The sequence below is a fragment of the Phaenicophaeus curvirostris genome, chromosome 4 (assembly GCF_032191515.1).
Source record: "Phaenicophaeus curvirostris isolate KB17595 chromosome 4, BPBGC_Pcur_1.0, whole genome shotgun sequence".
NCBI classification, from domain to species: domain Eukaryota; kingdom Metazoa; phylum Chordata; class Aves; order Cuculiformes; family Cuculidae; genus Phaenicophaeus; species Phaenicophaeus curvirostris.
Window position 1 is genome coordinate 5,174,084 of NC_091395.1, and position 21,592 is coordinate 5,195,675.

A 21,592-nucleotide genomic window follows, 5' to 3' on the forward strand; every position below is an offset into this window, starting at 1 on the left:
CACCTTACTGCCTTTGCTCTATTAGGGATAAGTGAAGCTTGCCCTGATGGATGCGCTTGCATCTCCAGGAGCGTTTGAAATAGCCTGAGCCTGATCCATTGCAGCCTGCACTTTGTTAGCTTTAAGTTTTCTGAGGTAAGTAAAGCCTCCTATGTCAGATCTGGCCAAAGGAGAAAACTAAATGACTAGAAGACACCTTGTTTAACTTTCTGGAGGCTGTTGAAGACTGACTTACTCTCACTTGTCTTCCCTACCAGACAAGAACTGGAGCAGCATTACAGAACTTCCCTAATTAAGTTTTTCTCTTGAGATTTCCCTGGTGAAATAGCGGGAGGGGAAAAATAGTGACCTTCTGTCCTCAACAGCCTCATTTGAAAAGCTGGAAACCTATTTTTCTATTTGTGAGAATGCAATTAGAGTTCAGCATTCTCCTGCACCATGAGTGAAGAACTCTGACGCTTCTAAGTCTCAATTCTAGTTATTTCACTGGAAAAAAAAACCCAAACCAACCACCACCACGAATTGTACTTCTCCACATTAAAAACTAGTAGTCCCAAGAGAAAAATAGTGAAGAAAACTGACAGCTTCGCCCTACCTCATAGTTGAAGACTGTCTTCTCCTAGAACCTGATCGGGTAAAAAGCCTACTCCATGAATTTAGCTTCCTTCTCTTTGTCCTGAGAATGCAAGAGACTACTTGATTTAATGCTGTCTGGAGGGAGGCAGATGAAATTTTGATGGGGCACACAGACGTGGAGACATCTCAGTAACTTATTACTGGTCTGCTGAAGCTAGAATCTTGTGCACAGTATGGTACACAGAGAAAACAATCACGAGGATGTGATGCTGTTTGGTTTTTTAAGTTTCCTGAAAATAGCTGGTGAAGCTTCATCTGTTGAGGTAAAAGGTCTGAGTTACAACTTCAGTCTAGGTGAGAGCTCGATTTTATTCTCAGCCACGCTCAGTCTGTCCTTTCAGTTGATTTTATTCAAACAGCACATGTTTTGGTTTCTGCTTAACAACCCCTTGCAGACCAATTGCAAAAGCACAGTCAAGATGTCTTATGTGACCTATAAGGCACAGGTAGAACACAGAGACAGGATACAGGCAAAAACCTGGATGGTAATACTTGTGATATGCCCAAGATATATTCTGATATACTGCATGTTTTTGTCTCTTGCATTCGGAGTGGAGTCATGTTCCCAGTTGTTCATACTGCACAAATGGTCCTCTTCCACAGCCCATTTCAGTAAGGTGCATCCCCTGATAAGACCGTGGCTCTACAGAAAGGAGAGAAATTTTGGTTACTTCTGCAGAGCCATGCAATCTTTTGGAAGACACAGCAATCACGGAATCATTAAGGTTGGAAAAGACCTATAAGATCATCCAGTTCGACCATCAGCCCAACACCACCGTGCCTACAACTCTATCCCAAAATGCCACATCTACACACTTTTTGAACACCTCCAGGGATGGAAACTCCACCACTGCCCTTGGCAGTCTCTTTCAGTGCTTCACCCCTCTTTGAATAAAGAACTTTTTCTTAATATCCAATCTAAATCTCCCCTGGCGCAACCTGAGGCCATTTCCTCTCGTCCTATAACTTGTTACTTGGTTTAAGAGACCAGCACCCACCTCGCTACAACCTCCTTTCAGGGAGTTGTAGAGTGAAAAAGTTCCCCACTCAGGCTCTTCTCCGGTCTAAACAGCCTTTCCTCAGCAGCTCCTCATAACATTTGTTCACAAGCTTTGCTGCCCTCCTCTGGACACACTCTGTCCCCTCAATGTCTTTCTTGTAGCGAGTGGCCCCAAGCTGAATGCAGTATTCGAGGTGCAGCCTCCCCAGTGCTGAGTCCAGGGGATGCTCCCTTCCCTGCTCCTGCTGGCCACACCACGGCTGATACAAGCTACGATGCCGTTGGCTTTCTTGGCCACCTGGGCGCTCTGCTGGATCACATTCAGCCACGAGCAGCACCCCAGGTCCTTTTCCAATGGGCATCTTTCCAGCCACTCTCCCCGAAGCCTGCGGCGTCGCAAGGGGCTGTTGTGACCCAAGAGCAGGGCCTCATCCCACTGACCTCATCCCCCAGATCCCGCCTGTCCAGATCCCTCTCCAGAGCCCCCCTGACTTAGGCACACCAACATTTCCACAAGATTTGGTGTCATCTGCAGACTATATAAATTTAATGTATAAATTTTACCAGAAATCTTACGCATATTCAATTCCTTCCCAAAGACTAATTTTAATGTTGTTATGCGCTTCATAACAGTCAAACCTCTTACTAATTTGGAGCTTTGGAGACAGCTCTTCATTTAACCTCACATTGGAAACAGGGAGAGGCTGCAAACAGAGGTGATCGTGGACAAAAAACACAGCTGTACAGCACAGACCATACTGAACACAAGATGTTTTAGTACCTGGAAAAACACTATTTAAAAAAACACGCTATAAAAAAAGAAAAACATGCTGTCAGAGGTGATACCAAAAATGCTAGCAAGTAAACTCCAAGACTCATTCTGGAGTTTTAGAAAGCGAGCATCCTTTATCAGGCCTGGGCAACACGAGGCAGTGATCCCCATTGATCCTGTGCAGCAAGACAAGAGCTGGGAAAGGAATAGATTTCTCACTTACGTGTATATGGACAAATTTTCCCAGAAATCTTATGCATGCTCTATTACTTTCCAAGGACTCATTAAAATGTTATTATGACCTTCACAACAGTCAAAACTCTTGTGAATTTGGAGCTTTGGCTCCAGGTCTGTCTGACTTTGCATTTGAGATGGGGAGAGACTGCAAACAGAGGTGATCACAGAAAAAAAACACATCTGTTCAGCACAGACCATACTTAATACAAGACCCTTCAGTGTCTGGGAAAATACTATTAAGAAAAACATGCTATAAAAAGTCATGCTTTTTATATATATAAGATAGACACCACGGAGTGTATCCAGGTAAGAGCAACAAAGCTGGTGAAGGGGCTGGAGAACAGGCCTTATGAGGAGCGGCTGAGAGAGCTGGGGGTGTTTAGCCTGGAGAAGAGGAGGCTGAGGGGAGACCTCATTGCTCTCTACAACTACTTGAAAGGAGGTTGTGGAGAGGAGGGAGCTGGCCTTTTCTCCCAAGTGACAGGTGATAGTCAAGGGGGAATGGCCTCAAGTTCCAGATTGGACATTAGGAAAAATTTCTTCACTGGCATAGGGTGCCTGGGGAGGTGGTTGAGTCCCCATCCCTGTAGGTATTTAAAAGACGGGTAGACAAGGCGTTTAGGGTTATAATTCAGTAGCAGACAAGGACATTTGGGCTCGATAATCTCAAAGGTCTTCTCCAAGCTAGAGAGCCTACGATTCTATGCTGTCAGAGGGACAATCTGTCTAACTTTCAAAAAATACAGTTACTTGGATGAAGCCTAGTTTAGCCTAAATCGAATTATTCCTCTTTTTCTAGCAGCAACTGCCGGCGAGGCGCGGCAGGGCCGCTCTCACCTCCGCTCACCAGGCCCTCAAGGCAGCAGGTAGATGACCACGAAAAGCGCCAGGTCGAAGAGGACGAAGAGCCACAGGTCCAGCCAGTAGGACTGCCCGGACAGCGACGGCGCAGGGCTGGAACCTGCCGCCATCTCCTCCTCCTCCTCCTGCTGCTGTCGCTGCTGTCGCCTCAGAGTCGTCGCCTCCATCTTCCCCGCACCCGCGGGCGGGGGCGCTTCCGGGTTGAGAGCCAATGGGAGCGCGGCGAGCGTCCCGCCTCCTCCGAGCAGCCAATGGGAGCGCAGAGCCCTGAGGCAACAGCCAATGGGAGGGCGGTCCCCCGCCGCGCGCAGCCAATTGGCTGCGCGCGGCGGGGGCCGCCCTCCCATTGGCTGCGAGCGGCCATTTCGGGTCCGGCTCCTCCCGCTGAGGCGGGGCCTGAGTGAGGCATCCAGCCAGTCCCCCTACAAGTCAAGGCAGTGAGCTCAGAGGGAGCCCAGGGAAAGTGTTCCCTTCAACGCCGTCGTGATTGCTTTCTCCTTCGTCTCTGTTATGCCAGCAACATACTAATTCGTGCTTCGTTTCTCAGTAATAATAAACCTTTTAAAATGGCGGCTGAGGGAGCTGGGGCTGTTCAGTCTGGAGGAGGCTGAGGGGAGCCCTCATTCCCCTCTACAACTACCTGAAAGGAGGTTGTAGTGAGGTGAGTGTTGGTCTCTTCTCCCAGATAACAGGATAATATGAGAGAAAATGGCCTCAAGTTGCGCCAGGGAAGGTTTAGGTTGTGTATTAGGAAAAATTTCCTCACTGAAAGAGCAGTGAAGCGTTTGAAGAGGCTGCCCAAGGCAGTGGTGGCGTCTCTGACCATGGAGGGGTTCAGAACGCCTGTGGTTGTGGTACTTGGGGACATGATTTAGCAGTTGGATTGGGTGAGCTTAGAGGGCTTTTCAAGCCTTAGTGATTCCCTGGATGCTTACTGGCTGCCGAAGGGGCATCCAGCCAGTCCCCTACAAATCAAGGTAGTGAGCTCAGAGGGAGCAAAGGGAGCACAGGGAAAGCTTTCCCCTCAGTCCCCTTGTGATTGCTTTCTGCTTCATCTCTGTTATACTAATTCATGCTTTGTTTCTCAGTAATAATAAACCTTTTAAAATGGCGGCTAAGGGAGGTGGGGCTATTCAGTCTGGAGGAGACTGAAGGGAGGCCTCATCTCCCTCTACAGCTCCCTGAAAGGAGGTTGTAGTGAGGCGAGCGTTGGTCTCTTCTTCCACGTGACAAGATAAGATGAGAGAAAATGGCCTCAAGTTGTGCCAGGGAAGGTTTAGGTTGCGTATTAGGAAAAATTTCCTCACTGAAAGAGCAGTGAAGCCCTGGCAGAGGCTGCCCAGGGCTATGGTGGGGTCTTTGTCCCTGAAGGGGTTCAAAAAAATGTGTAGATTTGACACTTTGTAACACAGTTTAATAGGCATGGTGGTAGTGGGCTAATGGTTGAACTTGAATGGTTTTAGAGGTCTTTTCCAACCTTTATGATTCTGTGATTGGAGAGCAGGTGATGGCCTGGAAGATGTTTTGGGAAATGTTGTGAAGAAGTGTAGGAAAATTGGAATTGTCTTAAGATAAATTGTTCTTGAAAGTCAGCTGGAGTTGGAGCATGTAGACCTTAACAAAGATAGAAAAGTAGACGCAGATGCTGTACACCAGGTGTGCTTTATTTATCCAACACACAGCTGCATGAGAAATTAAATACAAACTGCTGCCATACTCCCAGAGGGAAAGTACTTCCCTCAGCCCAGTCCCTGCACTCACTGTTGACAGGAGTGCCATTACTTTCTTTGTGTCTACAAGAAACTTGGGAGTACACTAAACAAAAACTTATTCATTGTAGCTGTTAACCCTTTTCAGCCTCATATGAAGAGAAACAGCAGCAGTTGCTGCAGGATAGAGAACAGGTGTGTCTGATCAGAGATCAGCTTCTCCTAAGTGTGAGCTTAGGAGTAGATATTGTCCTTAACAAGTTCCATCATTACAAATAATGATGAACTTGAAATTGCTTTTATACAGCAAGTACTGGTTAAGCATGTGTGTGTTAGGCGAGATATTAGAGATTTTGAGGGAAACGGTGACAATTCTGCCCCTTTAAGCCTTGTACCCACCTGTCTTTACTTCATTTGAGCAAAGGAACCCTGAATTGCAGGTTTCCCTAAACCAAGCTATTTCCTGTTAGTTTGCCAAGTAATGTAGTTATGAAATTCTAGCTAGGAAACAAAAGTCTCCTAGTTGAACGTACTAGGCTATCTTGTTCAGTTTCTGATAAAATTATCTTATTTGTTAGTTTGCTGAAGCTGTACCACTCTCCATCCCTTTAGCTTAAGATCTTATCTCAGGTATTGGAGATTGAGCCTTTTAAGTTTTTTTCCTTATTATTTAACTGCAGCTCCTCACCATGTCTGTCTGCAGTACTTGGAGTTATTAGATACTTTTGAGCTCTCATTTTATACATATATAAGTAATTATCGGATTAATTTTTTGTTTGTGACCTCGTATGTTATCCAGAATTAGCTAAAGTAATTCCTCAAATGAAAATCTCTTCAATGAAAAAATACCCTACTGATTATTGTAGTCGGTTGGTCTAACAAATCTGGTAACTTATGTCAAAATTACCCTGAATGTGGACATTGCTTGTTCTGGCCATGTCAGAGGTAAGTTCTGCTTATAGGAAATAATTTTTGCAGCCTTTTAGAGTATGGCATTCAGGTAGGACTTGGTACAAACGTCATCTTAGCATTTGTATCAAAATGTTACTGAATTTTGTATATTCAGGGCAAAACAGTAAATACAAGGAACTGGCTTATGTTTTCAACAGGGCTAAGGGAGTGCTGTGAAGGGATAAAAGAAAAAAACGGAGGATATGTAAAAGAATGGTATTTTATTTCATTGGTTTTTGGTTCTGGTTCTGTTCTGGGTGAAGGACTTAGCCTCTTTTGAAGATTCTCTTGGCTTCAACTCCTTCATATATGTAGGTCTGTTAAGAAATTTAGAAGAAAGATCAGTGGCTGCTATTACAAAGGCTGGTTTGTTTGGTTTTTTTAGTCATTATTTTAAGAAGTGAGTGACCCACTAGCAGAGAGGATCTTAAAGCATTGCAGTTCACTTTCTGGCTTAACTGCAGAGCTGTGAAACCTTATCTTTTTGTCTCAGACTGATCCCCTGCCCCAACCCCAAGCTTTGTTTTAGAAGGGCACTTATCACCCATTGGCAGCATGGACAGGGCAGACACCTGGGAAAGGGCTTTCAATAGAATGCATCCATATTGTGTGTGTGTGTATATGCCCCTATCTCTCTACATACATCTTCCCTGTACAGCTTTTGTTCACAGGCTTCAGAATGCATCGATGAGATGCAGTTCATATGGGCAGAAAAACATAAAATCACCAACCGAGTTTTATTTTAAGTATTCAAATTTTGACAGATGACTTGAAAATTTAAACTAAAGATAAATGAGGTGATTGTGCTTGAAGAAAATATTTCCTGCTGTCGAAACAGCTTTTACAATATTTTCAGTTCATTGTATTGTGAAGTTGTATGGAAGTAAGTGACTGGTTCGCTCACCTGAACAAGTTCATCACCCACGATTTCTCTGTATGCTGTGATTACTTTTCCATTATCTTTTCTAGTAAATGATCCTACGAGTTTATTTCCTTCCATGTTCCATGAACCCTATAGTGGGGATAAAAAACCTAAATATTTTGCAGTCGATACTATACTGGTGTGATTTAAAAACTGCAGGAATGCTTAAAAGCAAGAAGAGTAACTGTTACCAGTGTAACAGTGCTTTTTTGGACATTGATGGGAAGGTTGTAAAAAAATGAATTTTTAATAATACCACTAGTTTATTTAATTGTCAAGCTAGATTTTTTTAGTGCTCAGAAGACCTTATTAATTGTATCATCCAGAGAAAAAGTAATTTCTTACAAGTACCCAGTCTGTACTCTAGGTGGTGGACTTGAGTACTATAAGAAGTAAAATTGCAATTAGCTGGGTTGTGTGGAAGTTGCTACTACTCTGCTTTTCGAGCACTCTGTGGAACTCTGGCGTTCATGGTACAGTGTTCAACCATTAACGGGTAAAAGTATCTTGTGCTGTTGTCTGTAAGCATTCCTGAACAGTCACGTTTTAGAAGTAAAATTTAAATTAAAAGCTAGGAAGAAGAATCATTCATCTTGAAACTGCACTCTATAAAGTTATTATCATATAATAAATATATAATTATATAGAAAACCTCTTACACTAAGTTCAGTCCCGTCAGCCAGACTGTATTCAAAGTTCACTCCCAGAGTGAATTCAAGTTCTATAGTGCGGAGGTTGCTTGATTCTTTGATCACAAATTTGTTTCCGTCTTGGTGGATAGTGATCTTCAGATTATCATGCGCTCCTATCTTTCTTTTCACAACGTTAACACCTAGGAAAATCAATTAATGTAAATCAGAAAGAAAAATAACACCCTAGAACATCACCGTTGTCTCTTTTTAGTGACTTTTATGTGGTCGAGTGAGTTTACTCTGGAATTCTGACCTGAATTTTTATTATTCACATTTTTTTTTGAGGCTGTATTCACCGGTGCAGATGTAATGCAAACCTCTGTTTACCTGGAATGGTTATGTTTATATCCATATTATGCAGAGTTTGTTCAAACTTTAAGTATCTGGTTGTTAAAATGACCTGAACCATGTGTTTCTATAAAATTAGAATCATAGAATAACCAGGTTGGAAGAGACCCACCGGATCATCGAGTCCAACCATTCCTATCAAATTGAAGAATGATTATTTCCCCCTGTGTAATTTTTAAGCATGTCACATTTTCACAATAATATTCCTGCTATAGAATTCAGCCCAAAGTTTATCAGTCAGATTCTCCTCACCTTTTCCTAAAAGTTGACTTAGAGATTCTTTCCTCTGCTGAAATAAATCTACTGGAATTAGTAGCTTAAGATTATCGTGATGTAATTAGCATGAGAACATATCTCAGTATCTCCCCCACTGCCCCATGGAAGCTTTTGAAAATAAACACAGAGCAGAGCAGCCAACAGCAGCAGGACGTGCTAGCCAGAAGGTTGCTCAGACAGCTCGAGTTTGTGTTCAGCCATAGGGATGTTCTTGTAGAAGGCACCGGAAAATTGAGACTTACCCATCGCCTCCATGAACTTTTCATAGTTATCATTTCTGTCTATTTTCCAGGTACCATTGAACGCCATATTTCTGTGTGCAGGAGGAGTGTTCTGAACTAGCAGGTCTTTGCAAAGAGAATTTATGTGCTGGCTTATCTTGAAAGTAATTTACAGGATGATGTGGCTGACTAAAGCTCAGCTGATGCACTGATCTTTCCAAGGAGAAGTTTACTGTAGTTTAATCAAATTTCAATCATGACCCCACTGCTTGCTGAATCTCTTATTGCCCCCAAATCGTGACAGTGTCTTTATTGCTTGTCTTAATAAAGAATGGCTAATCCATTCATTTTATTCACCGTATTTGAGTTGTAGTAAAAATCAGCTACCTAGTGAAAGCAGTAATTAGACTAAAAAAATCCCTTGGTATTTTCTATCTCAGTAGTATCTTCCTCTTAATATCTTGTCCTCTTGTCTTCCACTGCCCCAGCTGCTGTCAAAGCCACGGCCTTCCATCTCAGAAATGCTGCTTCTTTAAGGCTCAGAAGAAACAGAGCCTGCTACTCTTCCTGTACTAGCTACCTGCTCTTTCCTTTTCCTGCCTCTTCTGTTCTTGTCTTGCAGGGTAAAGACGCCTGCCAGATGGAAGGTGTTCAGGCTGTTCACTCTTAATGGTGGTGAGGGAAGTACCTCACAGTATCTGTTTACTATCTATTACTATTTATCTATTTATTTTCACAGTATCTATTATTTACACACTGCCATTTGGGTCTGATTTTGTAGCGTTTACATGCAGTTTCTTCCCACGTTTTCATGCACTTTTTATCACCTTGACTTACATAAAAGTTTTAAAATAAAATTTGCAAAGTAGTAGGCATAATTTTGGTAGGGAACTCCCCCCTTCCCCCCCCCCCCCCCCTCTTAATGAATAATAGAATTCCAGAATTATATGCTTTTTGTGAAGGACAAAATTGAAATACTCTGTAAGCTGGAGTGTTGTCAGGTACAGGCAAAACATTTGACTTGGGAAAGTATACACATGCTAACCCCTGCAATTAGAACTGGGTAAAAATCAGCCAGCTATAAAACGAAAGGTGAGTAATTTTGTTACCATGGTACAGAATCCAAACTCAGTGTCTCAAGTGTCATAGCTGACCAGCTCAGAAAATGGTGGAAATGAGTTTCAGCTGGAGTAAGATTCTCTCTTTTTATTGCATTGGAGTGGATCTTGACCTTTGTAGTTATCATTATCAATCTATATTATTTATTTATTATATATCCATAACCAAAAATACCTGGTGCCTGGTTATGATTCATCCAATTTATTGTTGCATAACAAAATTGTTAACTCTCTTTACTGTCTTTGCAATAGAGTTGTTTCTGATAGAGATATAGTGCAACTTTTGAACTGCTTCTGTTGTATCCAGGAGAAAATCAAGGCCTGAAATAATGTGAGTAGTTCACATTATTCCAAGCATGTATGAAATCTAACAAATAGGAAATAACCTTTTATTCTGAGCATTTCAACGGAGCTTTTCTGATTTCTAGGCGGGTTCTGCAATCTGTCCTAGAACCTGCTGGTTTATTTCATTTAAGAAATGTTAAGGTAGTAGTGTTTATTCATTGAAACTAAAAGTTTATGTAAGCAAAAGTAATGTTCTGATTAGTCTCCTAATTTGAATCCAGTTCATCCTCTTATCCTCTGAAAATATAACTCCTGAGTAGTAACGTGCTGCAGGCTAAACCTGAATTTCTACATCAAACGTAGTTCAGCAGTTTTTCTGAACTTAAAGACAGGGGGAAGGTCTTCCAGAGTGAGTCCATAACTAGCAGGGTTATCTCTTAGATGTGCTCTTTCCAGTCAGTTATCTCACAGCTTGCCTTCCCCCTTCTTATAATTATTCCATCTGCCTAGAAGTCAGGCTAACCAGCCAACTCTGAACTTTTTCACCATGGATCCTGAATTTCACATCAAAGTTTGATGCTCCATTTCTGCCCCACTTTTTTGCTTCCTTAACGTTTCTTTTCACTGGGCGTGAATCCTTAGGATCCTGTTCAGATCAGCCCCACAGATCTGTCAGTTAAGTAAGAATCTCTACAGGTGGTCAGTATTTATGAGATTCCTGGTGTCTCTACATTGGTGTGGAGCTGACAGCATAAAGAACTGTTCTTCTCTTAGGTCTGGTGGAATGTCAGTGCCAGAACAAGCAGCCGTGTTTTTAATTTCTCTCAGTTTGCATGAGTTACTTAGGACTATTAACACGCTAAAATCTGACTTCAGCTTTCTCACGTGTACTAGAGCTCTTTTGAATCCCTATAAATGCTGGGTTTCCTTCTAAAATTCTAATTAAAACCGGTTTTACAGTTTGGTTTTGATTTTTTTTTTTATGTTGGAGTATTCCACAAGCTTTTTCCTTCCTGTGTCTACCTCTTCCTTGTATGTTTTGCAGAAATACAACCTTTGTTTATATGTTGCACTGAAAATCTGGGGTTTTTATATTGCTGGTTGCATGTCAGGCATGAAAGCTAAGGGTGCGTATTATTGACGCTGTGGCTTTCTTCAACATGCCAGGTTGAGAACACTGAAAATGCACGCACTTAGTAACTTTGAAGTTTGATCTTTAAATGAGTGGATGGAAATGAATTATTAACTTATATGGTCCTGCCAATCTCATGATGCCAGTTTGTGATGATTATACTAAGCTGTATTAGGATGGTAATTGGCATTGAGATTCCAAAGATCAGGGGGCCAATAATGCTTTTGCCATGGGTTATATTCATCTATCCTATTTATTGTTTCGTGTCTTGTCTTAAAGTTGCTTTGCCTAAAATTAGATAGGACTGTAGAACTCAGCTGTACCATGGAGTGATAATGGCCAGGTGCCAGCATAAACATGATATATAAATATTATATATATAGGTATATATATAATAAAGAGGTGAATCCCTGGTAAAACCATGCAGATTTAACTAATTTCTGTCAGGTAGCTGTGAACTGATTTGGAAGTGTTTATGTATGTTTTCCAATGCATGACTCTTCTATATCCCTTGGGATGGATTGCGAAGATGGATGGCAAAGATCCCTTATTGTGAAGTTTTACTAAGCATTTAAACCACAATGCTCAAATTTATATCAAATAGTAGATAAGTCTATGCCAGTAAAGCCAAGTGTAGCATAACCATGGGTGGCCTAGCAACAAGGAGCTCAGTGGAGCCTATCTAGTGCCAGCTCTTGGATAAATAATTTCAAAGTACTTGTTGCAGTTGGGTGTTGTATTGCAGCAGGATTAGATCCTACTTGAGCTAGATTTTGTGCTACTCTTGCTGCCTGTTTGCTGAGATTCTGCTTTTGTTTTCATTCAAGGACAATCTCCTGGATGCTGCTGATACACAACTTGTTCAACATGAAGATTGAACATGAGAGGATTACTTAGAAGTCTCCAGTGAGTACAGATCCATTTGTCTGATTAGGTACTAGTGGGCTGTGACTCTTAAAACTTACTCTTAAGTGTCTGTATACACTCCTTTTTAATTTCTGTGTAATGGCTCTTATCCATAAAGTGCTGGATGATTTTGAGAGCTGATTATTGGAGAGAACTGAAGTGCGTGAGCCCATGAGCTCCAGTTTGAAGACAACTGGAATTAAAATGCAGGATTTTCTTAAAAGCCATCAACAACTGTGGCATTTACTTCATCCTTTACTGCATGCTAAAATGAATCCTAAGATTACCTAGAATAGTAGAATCCAGCCTAATTTCAATGAAACGAGGATGACAATGAACAATTGTCAACAATAATAAGCGTGCTTTTCCATTAAAGGCTATGCGGATGTCAGTATTGGTGCCATTTGTCACTTGTCACATGGAGACTGATAAGTCAGTTGATGTGTAGGGCTTTGCATCAAGCTTATCTAAGGTATGTTAATGTATATCTCAACACTCTTTTCCAGAATTTTCCAGGCAATTACTTAGTAGCAGGCAAATTTAGGGAAGTTTCTTTTTGTTCAGAATATAAAATGTGATTAAAGGGTGGGGTTGAGTTGCAGTGCAATGAGCTGACAATGTACGTCAGTGAAAGTCTGCATCAGCTTTTCAGTGTCTCCAAAATTTGAACTGGACTTCTAGATTAGCTATTTGCTGATCATACACTTTTGTTCTTGATCATGATATAGCTCCAAACTCCACCAAAGATTATTTTGATTATCTGGATTAGTGGCTTGAATCTAATCTCATCTGTACAATAACAAGCTTCAGAATTATTCTGAGCTCAGCATAATAGGGAAAGAGCACCTTGTATGGCTCAGATATTTATGTATTTGTATATCCAAAAGGAAAAGATGGCTTCAAGACTAAACATTCTTTTCTTCATCTCTCACATAAAATCAGAATAGACACCCAGATCCTGGTTCTATTTCCAGCTTAAAAATGGACTTTCTATGTAGCCTTGATCAAATTAACCCCTCTACTTATCTCTGAAATGATCTTTCTTTTAAAAACCTGTATGTGTAATAAAATAATGTGCAGTGACTTGAGTAACTACTACAAAAAAAAAGATTCTGAAGATATGTCTATATGTGAATGTTAAGTGTGTAAACCAGTGGTGTGACTTAACCACGGATTTTACTCCTAGTGGTTGTTAAAGATCTTGTATGGCGTTAAACCAAAGAAATCTGTGCAAAGCGTAGGTCTATTTATCAGCCGTTATGAACCACTGGGTAGGCAGTAGCAGGCTATGACTGAATTGATTATCATATTTTAGCAGGAAAGAGGATTTTATCTTTACTTGATAGTACAGATTCAGAACAGAAAATAAAACAGATGTTAGGAGAAAGTTCAGTTTCTCAGAAAGCATAAAAATAAATTTCCATGTTAAATAAAATAAGAGTTTTGGAATAATGAGGGGGAATCTGCAGGCAGATATTTCAAGAAATTCTGAATGGTAAATACTGAAATGATAATTTACTGTGTTTGTGAACTGTGACATTTTTCAGCTGAAGGTCCTAAGTTCTGTACATGCTAAGAAATGCAGCTCTGCATTGAAAGGCTGAAAAACTCAATGGCTGTCAGGTGCCATAAATTCAGCTCCTAAAACTTGCTACTGTAACAATCTCACACATTTGAATTGTTTCCAAAAAGTCTTAAAGTGTGAGATTTTATGGGAGTGGTATGCATGTCGGCAATAGCTATCACTGTTACTAAAAATACTGCTGGAGGAAGGAACTGTTGTCTTTTCCTTTTGTTAAAAAAGGCATCACAGTTGTGCAAGATGTGAAAGATCGAGTGTAATCATAGAATGGTTTAGGCTGGAAGGGACCTCAAAGCCCATCTAGTTCTCCACCCCCTGCCATGGGCAGGGACACCTCCCATTGGATCAGGTGGCTTGAAGCCCCATCCAGCCTGGGCCTTGAACGCCTCCGGGGATGGGGCAGCCACAGCTTCTCTGGACGACCTGGGCCAGGGCCTCACCATGGAAAACATTTCTTCCTAATGGCTTATCTAAATCTCCCTTTCAGCTTAAAACTGTTATCCCTTGTCTCATCCCTGCACTCCCTGACAAAGACCCCCTCCTCAGCTTTCCTGTAGCTCCCTTTAAGTATTGGAGGGCTGCTATAAGGTAATATCCTTTCTCACGTCTTCAATAAGAAAAAGCTTTCATTCAGGGTTATAGTCTTTCTTGGGCTGGGTAAGAAATGTATTCCAGTACTCCCGTTGAGAACTGTCATACTTCTCAGAAATGAATTCAAACATTCAGGCAGCCAGCAAAGAGCAGGAGCAGGACTAGGAGGGAGAGTGGGCTGGAAAGATTGTAGTCCCCACAGCAAATGGTTACCTGATATATGTCGATATACACAGACAGTTGTGCAGTTGCACTCATAAACTGCAGTTGGTTCGAGCAAACAGCGTTTGTGTTTTGTGCTGAACTAAATCTTTCCCTTCATAACAGTTTGAATGAGATGGTTGTTTCTCAGGGACGTACATACTTTTTGGTTTTGCCTAGAGCTAAAAAAAGTCACGCCAGAAGTGTTGCTGTGGAGAACCTTACAGGCAAAGAACAGAAATTGCCCAGAAGCCCATTGGTCTAGAATTCTAGGATCGGCAGCGTTCACAGGATGAGGCTTTTGTTGTCAAAAATATTTTTTCACAGTTTTGTTTGAAGTCCCTGGGTTGACTGTTTGCTTCTCCCTTACCTGCTACACCATGAATTGATATTTGGGGGCAGAGGATATGGATGGATCTGTGTAACTGCTGTCTTTGTCGGTTCTCCTTATCCCATAAATAAACCGGTTTCTGACAGCTCCGAATAAGTGCAGCCGCAGTGCTCCCTAGTGGTTACTAGCAGTGAATTATTCTTTGCTGGTTTTAGATGAGCACCTTAACCGCTGGCTCATCTCAGTAGTACTGCAATTATAAGTATCTTGATATTAGTGAAGTTTTTCCTCTTCAGAATTTCTAGGATGTAGAGAAGTTGTTATAAAATATAAATTTACAGAAGCAGTGATTTGAATCGCAGAACAAGGAGTTGAAAATTGACCCTCAATAACATTAATTAACCAAAAGTAAAATTTGACATTGTCCTTTTTATTTTAAAAAGCGTGATAACAGTACAAAGAGAAGAATGAGGAAATAAGTAATAAGCAGCAGTTTGATAATAGAAAATAACCTGACTCTATATTCTGTTAGCTGTACAGAAAGTAGAACTAATAATTTTCTTAAGTAATGTAACTAGTTTAACTAAGCAGTCATAGGACAGAAGCAAGCGAGAACACATAACATTCAGAAGACTTTAATACTGTTTAAAGGCAAAACAGAATATACAGAGTAACCCCCTTAACCTAGTACAAAAATACTGTGCCCAGAAACTATGTATTTGTTCAAATATCTTTGAAAGATAAAAGAATACAAATGGACAAACTCAGTGGCTAGTGACTGTGATTAAGGTTTTTATTAAACTATAATAGAAATGTATATTAAAACTATTTACAGTGCATTTCACACTACATTCTTTAGGAGACACAAGCAGGGGTCTGCCATGTGAATACATAGAGGGCTCAAATTCTAACTTTGGTAACATCTGTAATGTACCTGGGGCATCAGCAGGAATGGCTGAATACAGCAAAGAGCAGGTGAGGCAGGTGTTACCAAGAGTAAGAGTTTGGTCCCTCTTTACAGGTAAAAAAAGGTGGATTTGACCCATTCTTTCATTTCCTATACAGCTCAAGCCACCTCCCACTGAGGTAAATGGGAATTGACTTCAAATGGGCATGTGAGCATGCCTTAGGCTCTGGCATAACCAGCTCATGCTGTGAAAGTTAGTGGAAACTAGCTATTATATAGCGTTATCACATAAATATAAATTTACAAACAGTGGTATTTAGATATGAGTTTCTCTATAGAAACAAACTTCTTTATGTGGAAAATAAACTTTCCCATGCAATTCCATTCATCTATCTATGACAAAGATAAAATACCTTGCTGACACAATTTGCTGCGTTTAGCAAGTGTCACTAATTACCAAGCCAGATTCTGTGATGTTTCTCGTTCCTGTCCAAACCAAAAATCCAGCCCTCATTATATATCATACTCTGGCCAAACTAAATTTTTTAATTTGAGTTCCAATGTTCAAGCTTATCTTTCAAATTAGTGCAAGTCCTTGAAGAAGTACAGCAGGGAACTGTGAAATAAAGCTGCAACCTTGTGGAATGTAAACTGCATGTGATTTGACACAAAGAAGAAACTGCAGCATCACAGAGACAAGACTTATAACTAAAACTTGTGTATAATTTGCCTGAAATACTAAGTCTCTATAAAGCCTTTAAAAATGTATGAATTTATTATGAGGCATTTTTTCCATCAAAACTCTCTGCTATCATATGCATAACTGCAAGGGGCACTGACCAGAGCTCTCGGGCAACATCCCCTAATTTTAAGGGCCTAGAACTGATTCTTTTTAATCTTTCTATATAATAATAGGTTGCAGCATCAGTCACCTTGTAATTCTGAAAGATGTTATATATGAATTAGACAGTGTTCTGATTTTGTCAGTTTGTGCCACTGCCAGATAAAATGCATTGGATTGAAGATGAAAACTTCATCTTTACATGCACGCAGTTGTCAGAGGTTGGTGCATAAAACCAGGCTCCAGTCCCCACTTCTGAAGAGAGATCATCTGGTCATCAATGTAATTATTCACTTTTACCATTAGTCTGCTCGTATTCCTTGAAGATACCAGAATAATCTGCTCTTAACTTTAAATGCCTACTAGTTAAAAATTTATACCATCACCATAATCAACTTTATGTTACTTTGCCTCCTTTCTTTTGTTGTGTGAGATAATAGAACATCTAGACATTCTACAGGTAATATTGTTTGTGGGACTAACTTGTTAAATAAAAAAGGTACTGCCTACAGCTTAAGAGCCTCACTGTTACTTTTAATTAGAAGAAGTAGGGTTAATCAGTGATTTTGTATATGTTTATACCTATGACAAGTCATTTTTTCAGAAGGGGAACAAAAAAACAGAAGGAAAAGTGTATTCTGGGCATTAAACTGTGCTGTGGAGTGATTCCAAAAGAAAATACACCCTGGTCTGAGAACAAGTAGGATACTAACTGAAAAGTCTTCCTTGACACAAGTAGTAAAAAATAGTGAGACAAATTCCGTACCCAAAGACTTAAATATCGAATTTCACAATGGCTTTAACAGACTTAAGATTGAACTGTCGAAGTGATTAAGTCCATTTCAGCCTGTTTCTTGTATAACCCACACTGATTGCTTTAGCTATACAGCATAAGGTGGGGAGAACCTGTTTTGAAACCCAACTAAAAGATACACAACTCATGATGAAATTAATGGGAGCTGCATGTGAAAATGCTGAATTTTGAAGGCAATGCATTTCAGCCAGAAAACAGCCTGGCTTTTTTTCATATTGTCACTTATCTCCATTGTGAAAGGAATAAGCAATTTCTGCAAACGGTTCACACAAAGCCAGCACACTCTGACTCTGCCTTCAGACAGAGTAAAACACTATGTAAACAACTGATCACTCTCTGAACTTTCATCAAGTTCAGCAATCTGTGCTTTTAAGGTTCTTAAACCAGCAGTTCAAACAGCTTGGGTTTGTAGAAATATATACAGATACAGGTGTATTATGATGTTTAAATGGTTTATTTACTAGGAACTGTATTTCTGTATTTGTGCCGATCCTTGTAGGGGAAGAGATTCTATGGGATAAAAATGTACAGATATGTAATTAAATATATGCACATAGCGTGTTCATTGTATGTGAACCTTTGAAAAAATGAAACAGCCTGTCCATTTTTTTTCAAGTCAAAGGTATGAACCCAGCACTCCTTTGTAGTAGTTGTAAATCTATGTCATAATAAAGCTTTGCTGAACACACAATATAGCAAAGAAATACTGGGATCTTAATGTAAGTGATACGTCACTACACTGTACCATCACCAGAGCTGATGTGCTGTGTTGTCACCATGAATTACTAGCCTCAACTGCACTAGCAAGAATACACCTTTATATACATATACTTTATTCATATTTATATTAAATAAGTATCTCATTAGTTAGTGAAATAATTATATTTCAGTTTCTCAAGCATTCAAGGAAAAAAATATACAAGGACTACTTGAATCCTGAAGCAACATTTCCTATTTATCAAGAAGTACCTAAAAAGTTTTTTGGGGTGATGTGTTGGGGAGGGGAAGGGCAGGCTGCTGTCACTTTTCTGCATAGCTATGCTGTACTACGTACACATACTGTATTGTGTATGTATGTAAATACACTTCCAGAACATTGTGTAATGGCAGCCCTGGAATTCTTAATTACTGTTGAATTCCATATTTTTTTGAAAATCCAGAAAAAAGTGTCATGAGAAATACTTCTGTAAGAAAATGATTTTAAATTGAGCTGCAGTAACATATTATTGATAGTCACTGGAGAGGTTTGAGATAGGATTTAATGAGTGACAAATAATTTGGGTTGGCAGAAATGCTACCAACTATCGAAACACCCTGTTCTATAAAATAAAATTGACTGAAACTCAGTATCATCAAACATCTTGAATAATTTGCTTCATCTTCTGTTAGCTTCTAGTATTGTTCATCTAAGCGCAGAGACTGATGAAAAGAGCTTGCTTTCACTGTCTTTGTGACCAGCTCTTACAAGGGGGGATTGATAACTTATTGCAGTTTCCAACTAGAATTTTCTGTCTTACTGTGATAGAAATAAACTCCCCCACTTCCAAGTACAATCCTAAGCGTATTATTTTTGCCCACTGCTATTGCTGATTTTAACTGAAAAATCATTACTACAGATTAAAAGAAATTAACATTTCCTGTGTCTGTGAAGCCGAAGTCACACCTACTGCTAACCAATTTTCAAATGCTGACGTGAATCTCCCAATCCTGATTACCCAAAGAATAATCCTCTCTTTGAATTACTCCTTTGTTTCTTTTTCTAGTGTGTGTATTTTCTTGAATTGGTTCCCAATTAAAAACAATTTTTATTAGTCATCTTCATTTAAATAACATATTAATGTTGCTTTTAGTGCAATTAATTGACCTCTGACTTTTCTGAACATTAACGCCTCATATGCAAATGGCAAATCCCTGTAGCATTCTCAGCTAGTTTTGCTTTCAGTATTGTTTTTTCTTGTGCCTTTAAGACATTGTGATTAATCGTGGTTAACTTTAACTAATGCTAAAAATGATTTTTAAACGATCTTTACATAAAACTTTCTTCAAAGTGGTCATAGCCGTTTCCTAATAGCACTGGCCTAAAGAATCAGTCATCGATCATCGCCAAAAGTGTGCTGTTCCTGCATCCTTCGGATTCAGATTTTCATCTCTTGCTCTTTCAGTAACATTCTCTTCTGCTCTTCCTGGCCATGATTTAGTTTGTTGGTTACGATGATGTTTAATTCAACTTCCAAATGGAGTTAAATTAAAGAAATGATTCTGTTCTGTTCCCATTCCTCTGTGTGCTTCTTGCAGCTTTCTATAGGAGCCATTCTCCCATGCAAGCCTGTCATTTATGTTCCGACATTGCATCAGTGTTTCAAGCAGTTTCCATTATCCATGGATAATTATGACATTTCTACCACAAAACTCCTAAGACGCTTATCCCTAGTAATTCACAGGGCTTTTAAGAATCTCTCCAAATTGCTAAGACATTCCTCTAATACAAAAAAAACCCTACTGGGTGCACAGATTCTGGGGCTTTTTCACTTTGAAGCCCAGTTCTGTCTCCTGGAAGAAATTAGCATACTATATGCTGGATCGTCCCAGAGTCAGTCCCAGTCTTTCCTCTGATCTCTGGGAAGAGAAGAGGGAAGACTGCTTATTACTTTTAGAACACAGCAAGACTGGAAGAGGAAAAAAGGTGCGAAATGCAGTAGTCTTTAAGGTACTGGCCACAACATGATCACTAAACAACTATATACATCTGTAAGGTAATGGGCTTTCGGGGACAGTCCAGTAACTGCACTCGTACCTTCTTCTGGAATAGGGTAGCAATAACTACCCTTGTGGATGGTTATCCATCTCAGTTGGCTGTAATAAAGGAAACATACTATCATGGTATAACCTTGGCATATACGTGGTCATGCTATATCTTGAAATGTGGAAAAAATAATACAGCAGTGGCAAAACATAAGCCAAATTCATACAGTGTTTAGCAAAATGCAGTATTCCTCTATTACTATGTCTTCTAGGTAAATTTAAAACGGTGGTTGTTAAATCGGCATCTCAGTTCCGTTTGGCTTGATTGCTTTCTCCATTAATCAAATTCTTCTCTTGTTGTTCAGCTAAGGATTGCCATTTCTGCCTATTTTTTCTACAGCCATCCAGTAAAGGGTAGCAGGCCTCTGACACGTGTGTTAGGGCCTGAAATAAATTAAGAACATGTAAAACAGATTACCTTCAGGGAACAAAATAATTGTTTTTAAAGATGACTACAAGAGAGACCAGAATGATTGCAATATGAGGTCTATCTAGAATTGAATTTGAATGTGTATTTTGAATTTCAAGGCAGACTTCCTGCTGCACATTAAACATGAACACAGTTATCTGGCACCAGTGCAGACCAGACTGAGCGGCAACGCTCGTACAGCACTTGCTACACAGATGCAGAAGGAACCATAGTTAGGTTTGTTGTACAATGCACAAGGGATCTCTCCAGTATTCCCAGTGAAATCCTACGCCTGGACTTTGTTTGCAAACCAGTCCTTTGAATGTATAGCAGGGGTGGTCACAAGGATGACCTTGGAATGGTAATGAGACACAGAGCAGGAACAGTCAATGGGACCATGTTCACTAACTGCATTACCAACTGATTCAGAGTTATCCCAGAAATACTTGAATTCCAGACATTTAGCACACAGTAGATAAATTACGTTGGACACTTACTGCCTTTTAGGAATAACTGTGACTGAAGTGAATCACGTATTTTTCAGGCTGTGGGAGTGCTACTCTGTCAGAGCAAAGGAAAACTGGATTCTGATATTTGAATATTAAAGTGACAAAAATAAATAAAAGAACAATTCCTAAGCATTTCTGTATTTTTTTCTTTCCTGGTGGAAGTGAAAAAATGTACCCTCTCACTATGACAGTCAGTCTTTACTTGCAGAAAGGGTTCTGTTGGCTTTTGGAATGAAGTTTAAATGGGAGTTCAATAGTTCAGACACTGCGGGACAGCGAGGTATGCGAAAGAGCAGTTCAGCCTACTGATTCTGTAACTACTATGACTGACTGCAAAGTACACAGAGAAGAATCTAGGCCCCTTTGCTGGTCACTATACAAAATGTAAAATCAATCAGCATTTCACACGGAATTCAGGTTTCATTCAAATAATGTGAGGTAGCGATGTATAATTCTCTATGTAACTTTACATAGGGACCCTACTAAATTATCAGCATGTATAAATCTTCATAATTCCTTCTGGCTTTATGGGCTGCTTC

General features: G+C 40.0%; 2 protein-coding genes and 2 long non-coding RNA genes across 5 annotated transcripts in view; 1 reads left to right on the forward strand and 3 right to left on the reverse strand.

The window, feature by feature from the left end:
• Positions 1 to 966: 966 nt before the first annotated feature.
• On the reverse strand, positions 967 to 3,697 carry LOC138719765 (uncharacterized). The gene is made up of 2 exons (XR_011337289.1): positions 3,483 to 3,697; positions 967 to 1,279 (listed from the first exon to the last, which is right to left on the reverse strand). It is a non-coding gene; the product is annotated as an uncharacterized lncRNA (long non-coding RNA).
• Positions 3,698 to 6,385: 2,688 nt separating this feature from the next.
• FABP2 (fatty acid binding protein 2) lies at positions 6,386 to 9,324 on the reverse strand. Its single transcript, XM_069855163.1, has 4 exons — positions 8,647 to 9,324; positions 7,748 to 7,920; positions 7,071 to 7,178; positions 6,386 to 6,483 (listed from the first exon to the last, which is right to left on the reverse strand). The coding sequence occupies exons 1-4, from the start codon at positions 8,711 to 8,713 to the stop codon at positions 6,433 to 6,435; spliced, it is 399 nt and encodes a 132-aa protein (XP_069711264.1). The 5' UTR covers positions 8,714 to 9,324; the 3' UTR covers positions 6,386 to 6,432.
• A 2,385-nt stretch (positions 9,325 to 11,709) lies between these two features.
• LOC138719766 (uncharacterized) overlaps positions 11,710 to 21,592 on the forward strand; it is a 73,257-nt gene continuing 63,374 nt past the window's right edge. The window contains exon 1 of the long non-coding RNA XR_011337290.1: positions 11,710 to 12,066. This is a non-coding gene — a long non-coding RNA (uncharacterized lncRNA). The remainder of the gene's footprint in view (positions 12,067 to 21,592) is intronic.
• The window catches only part of PDE5A (phosphodiesterase 5A), a 62,203-nt gene continuing 56,161 nt past the window's right edge, over positions 15,551 to 21,592 (reverse strand). For both annotated transcript variants that reach the window (XM_069855162.1, XM_069855161.1), the window contains exon 21: positions 15,551 to 20,519. In XM_069855162.1, coding sequence (XP_069711263.1) covers positions 20,382 to 20,519 — 138 coding nt within the window. In that variant the 3' untranslated portion in view covers positions 15,551 to 20,381. The remainder of the gene's footprint in view (positions 20,520 to 21,592) is intronic.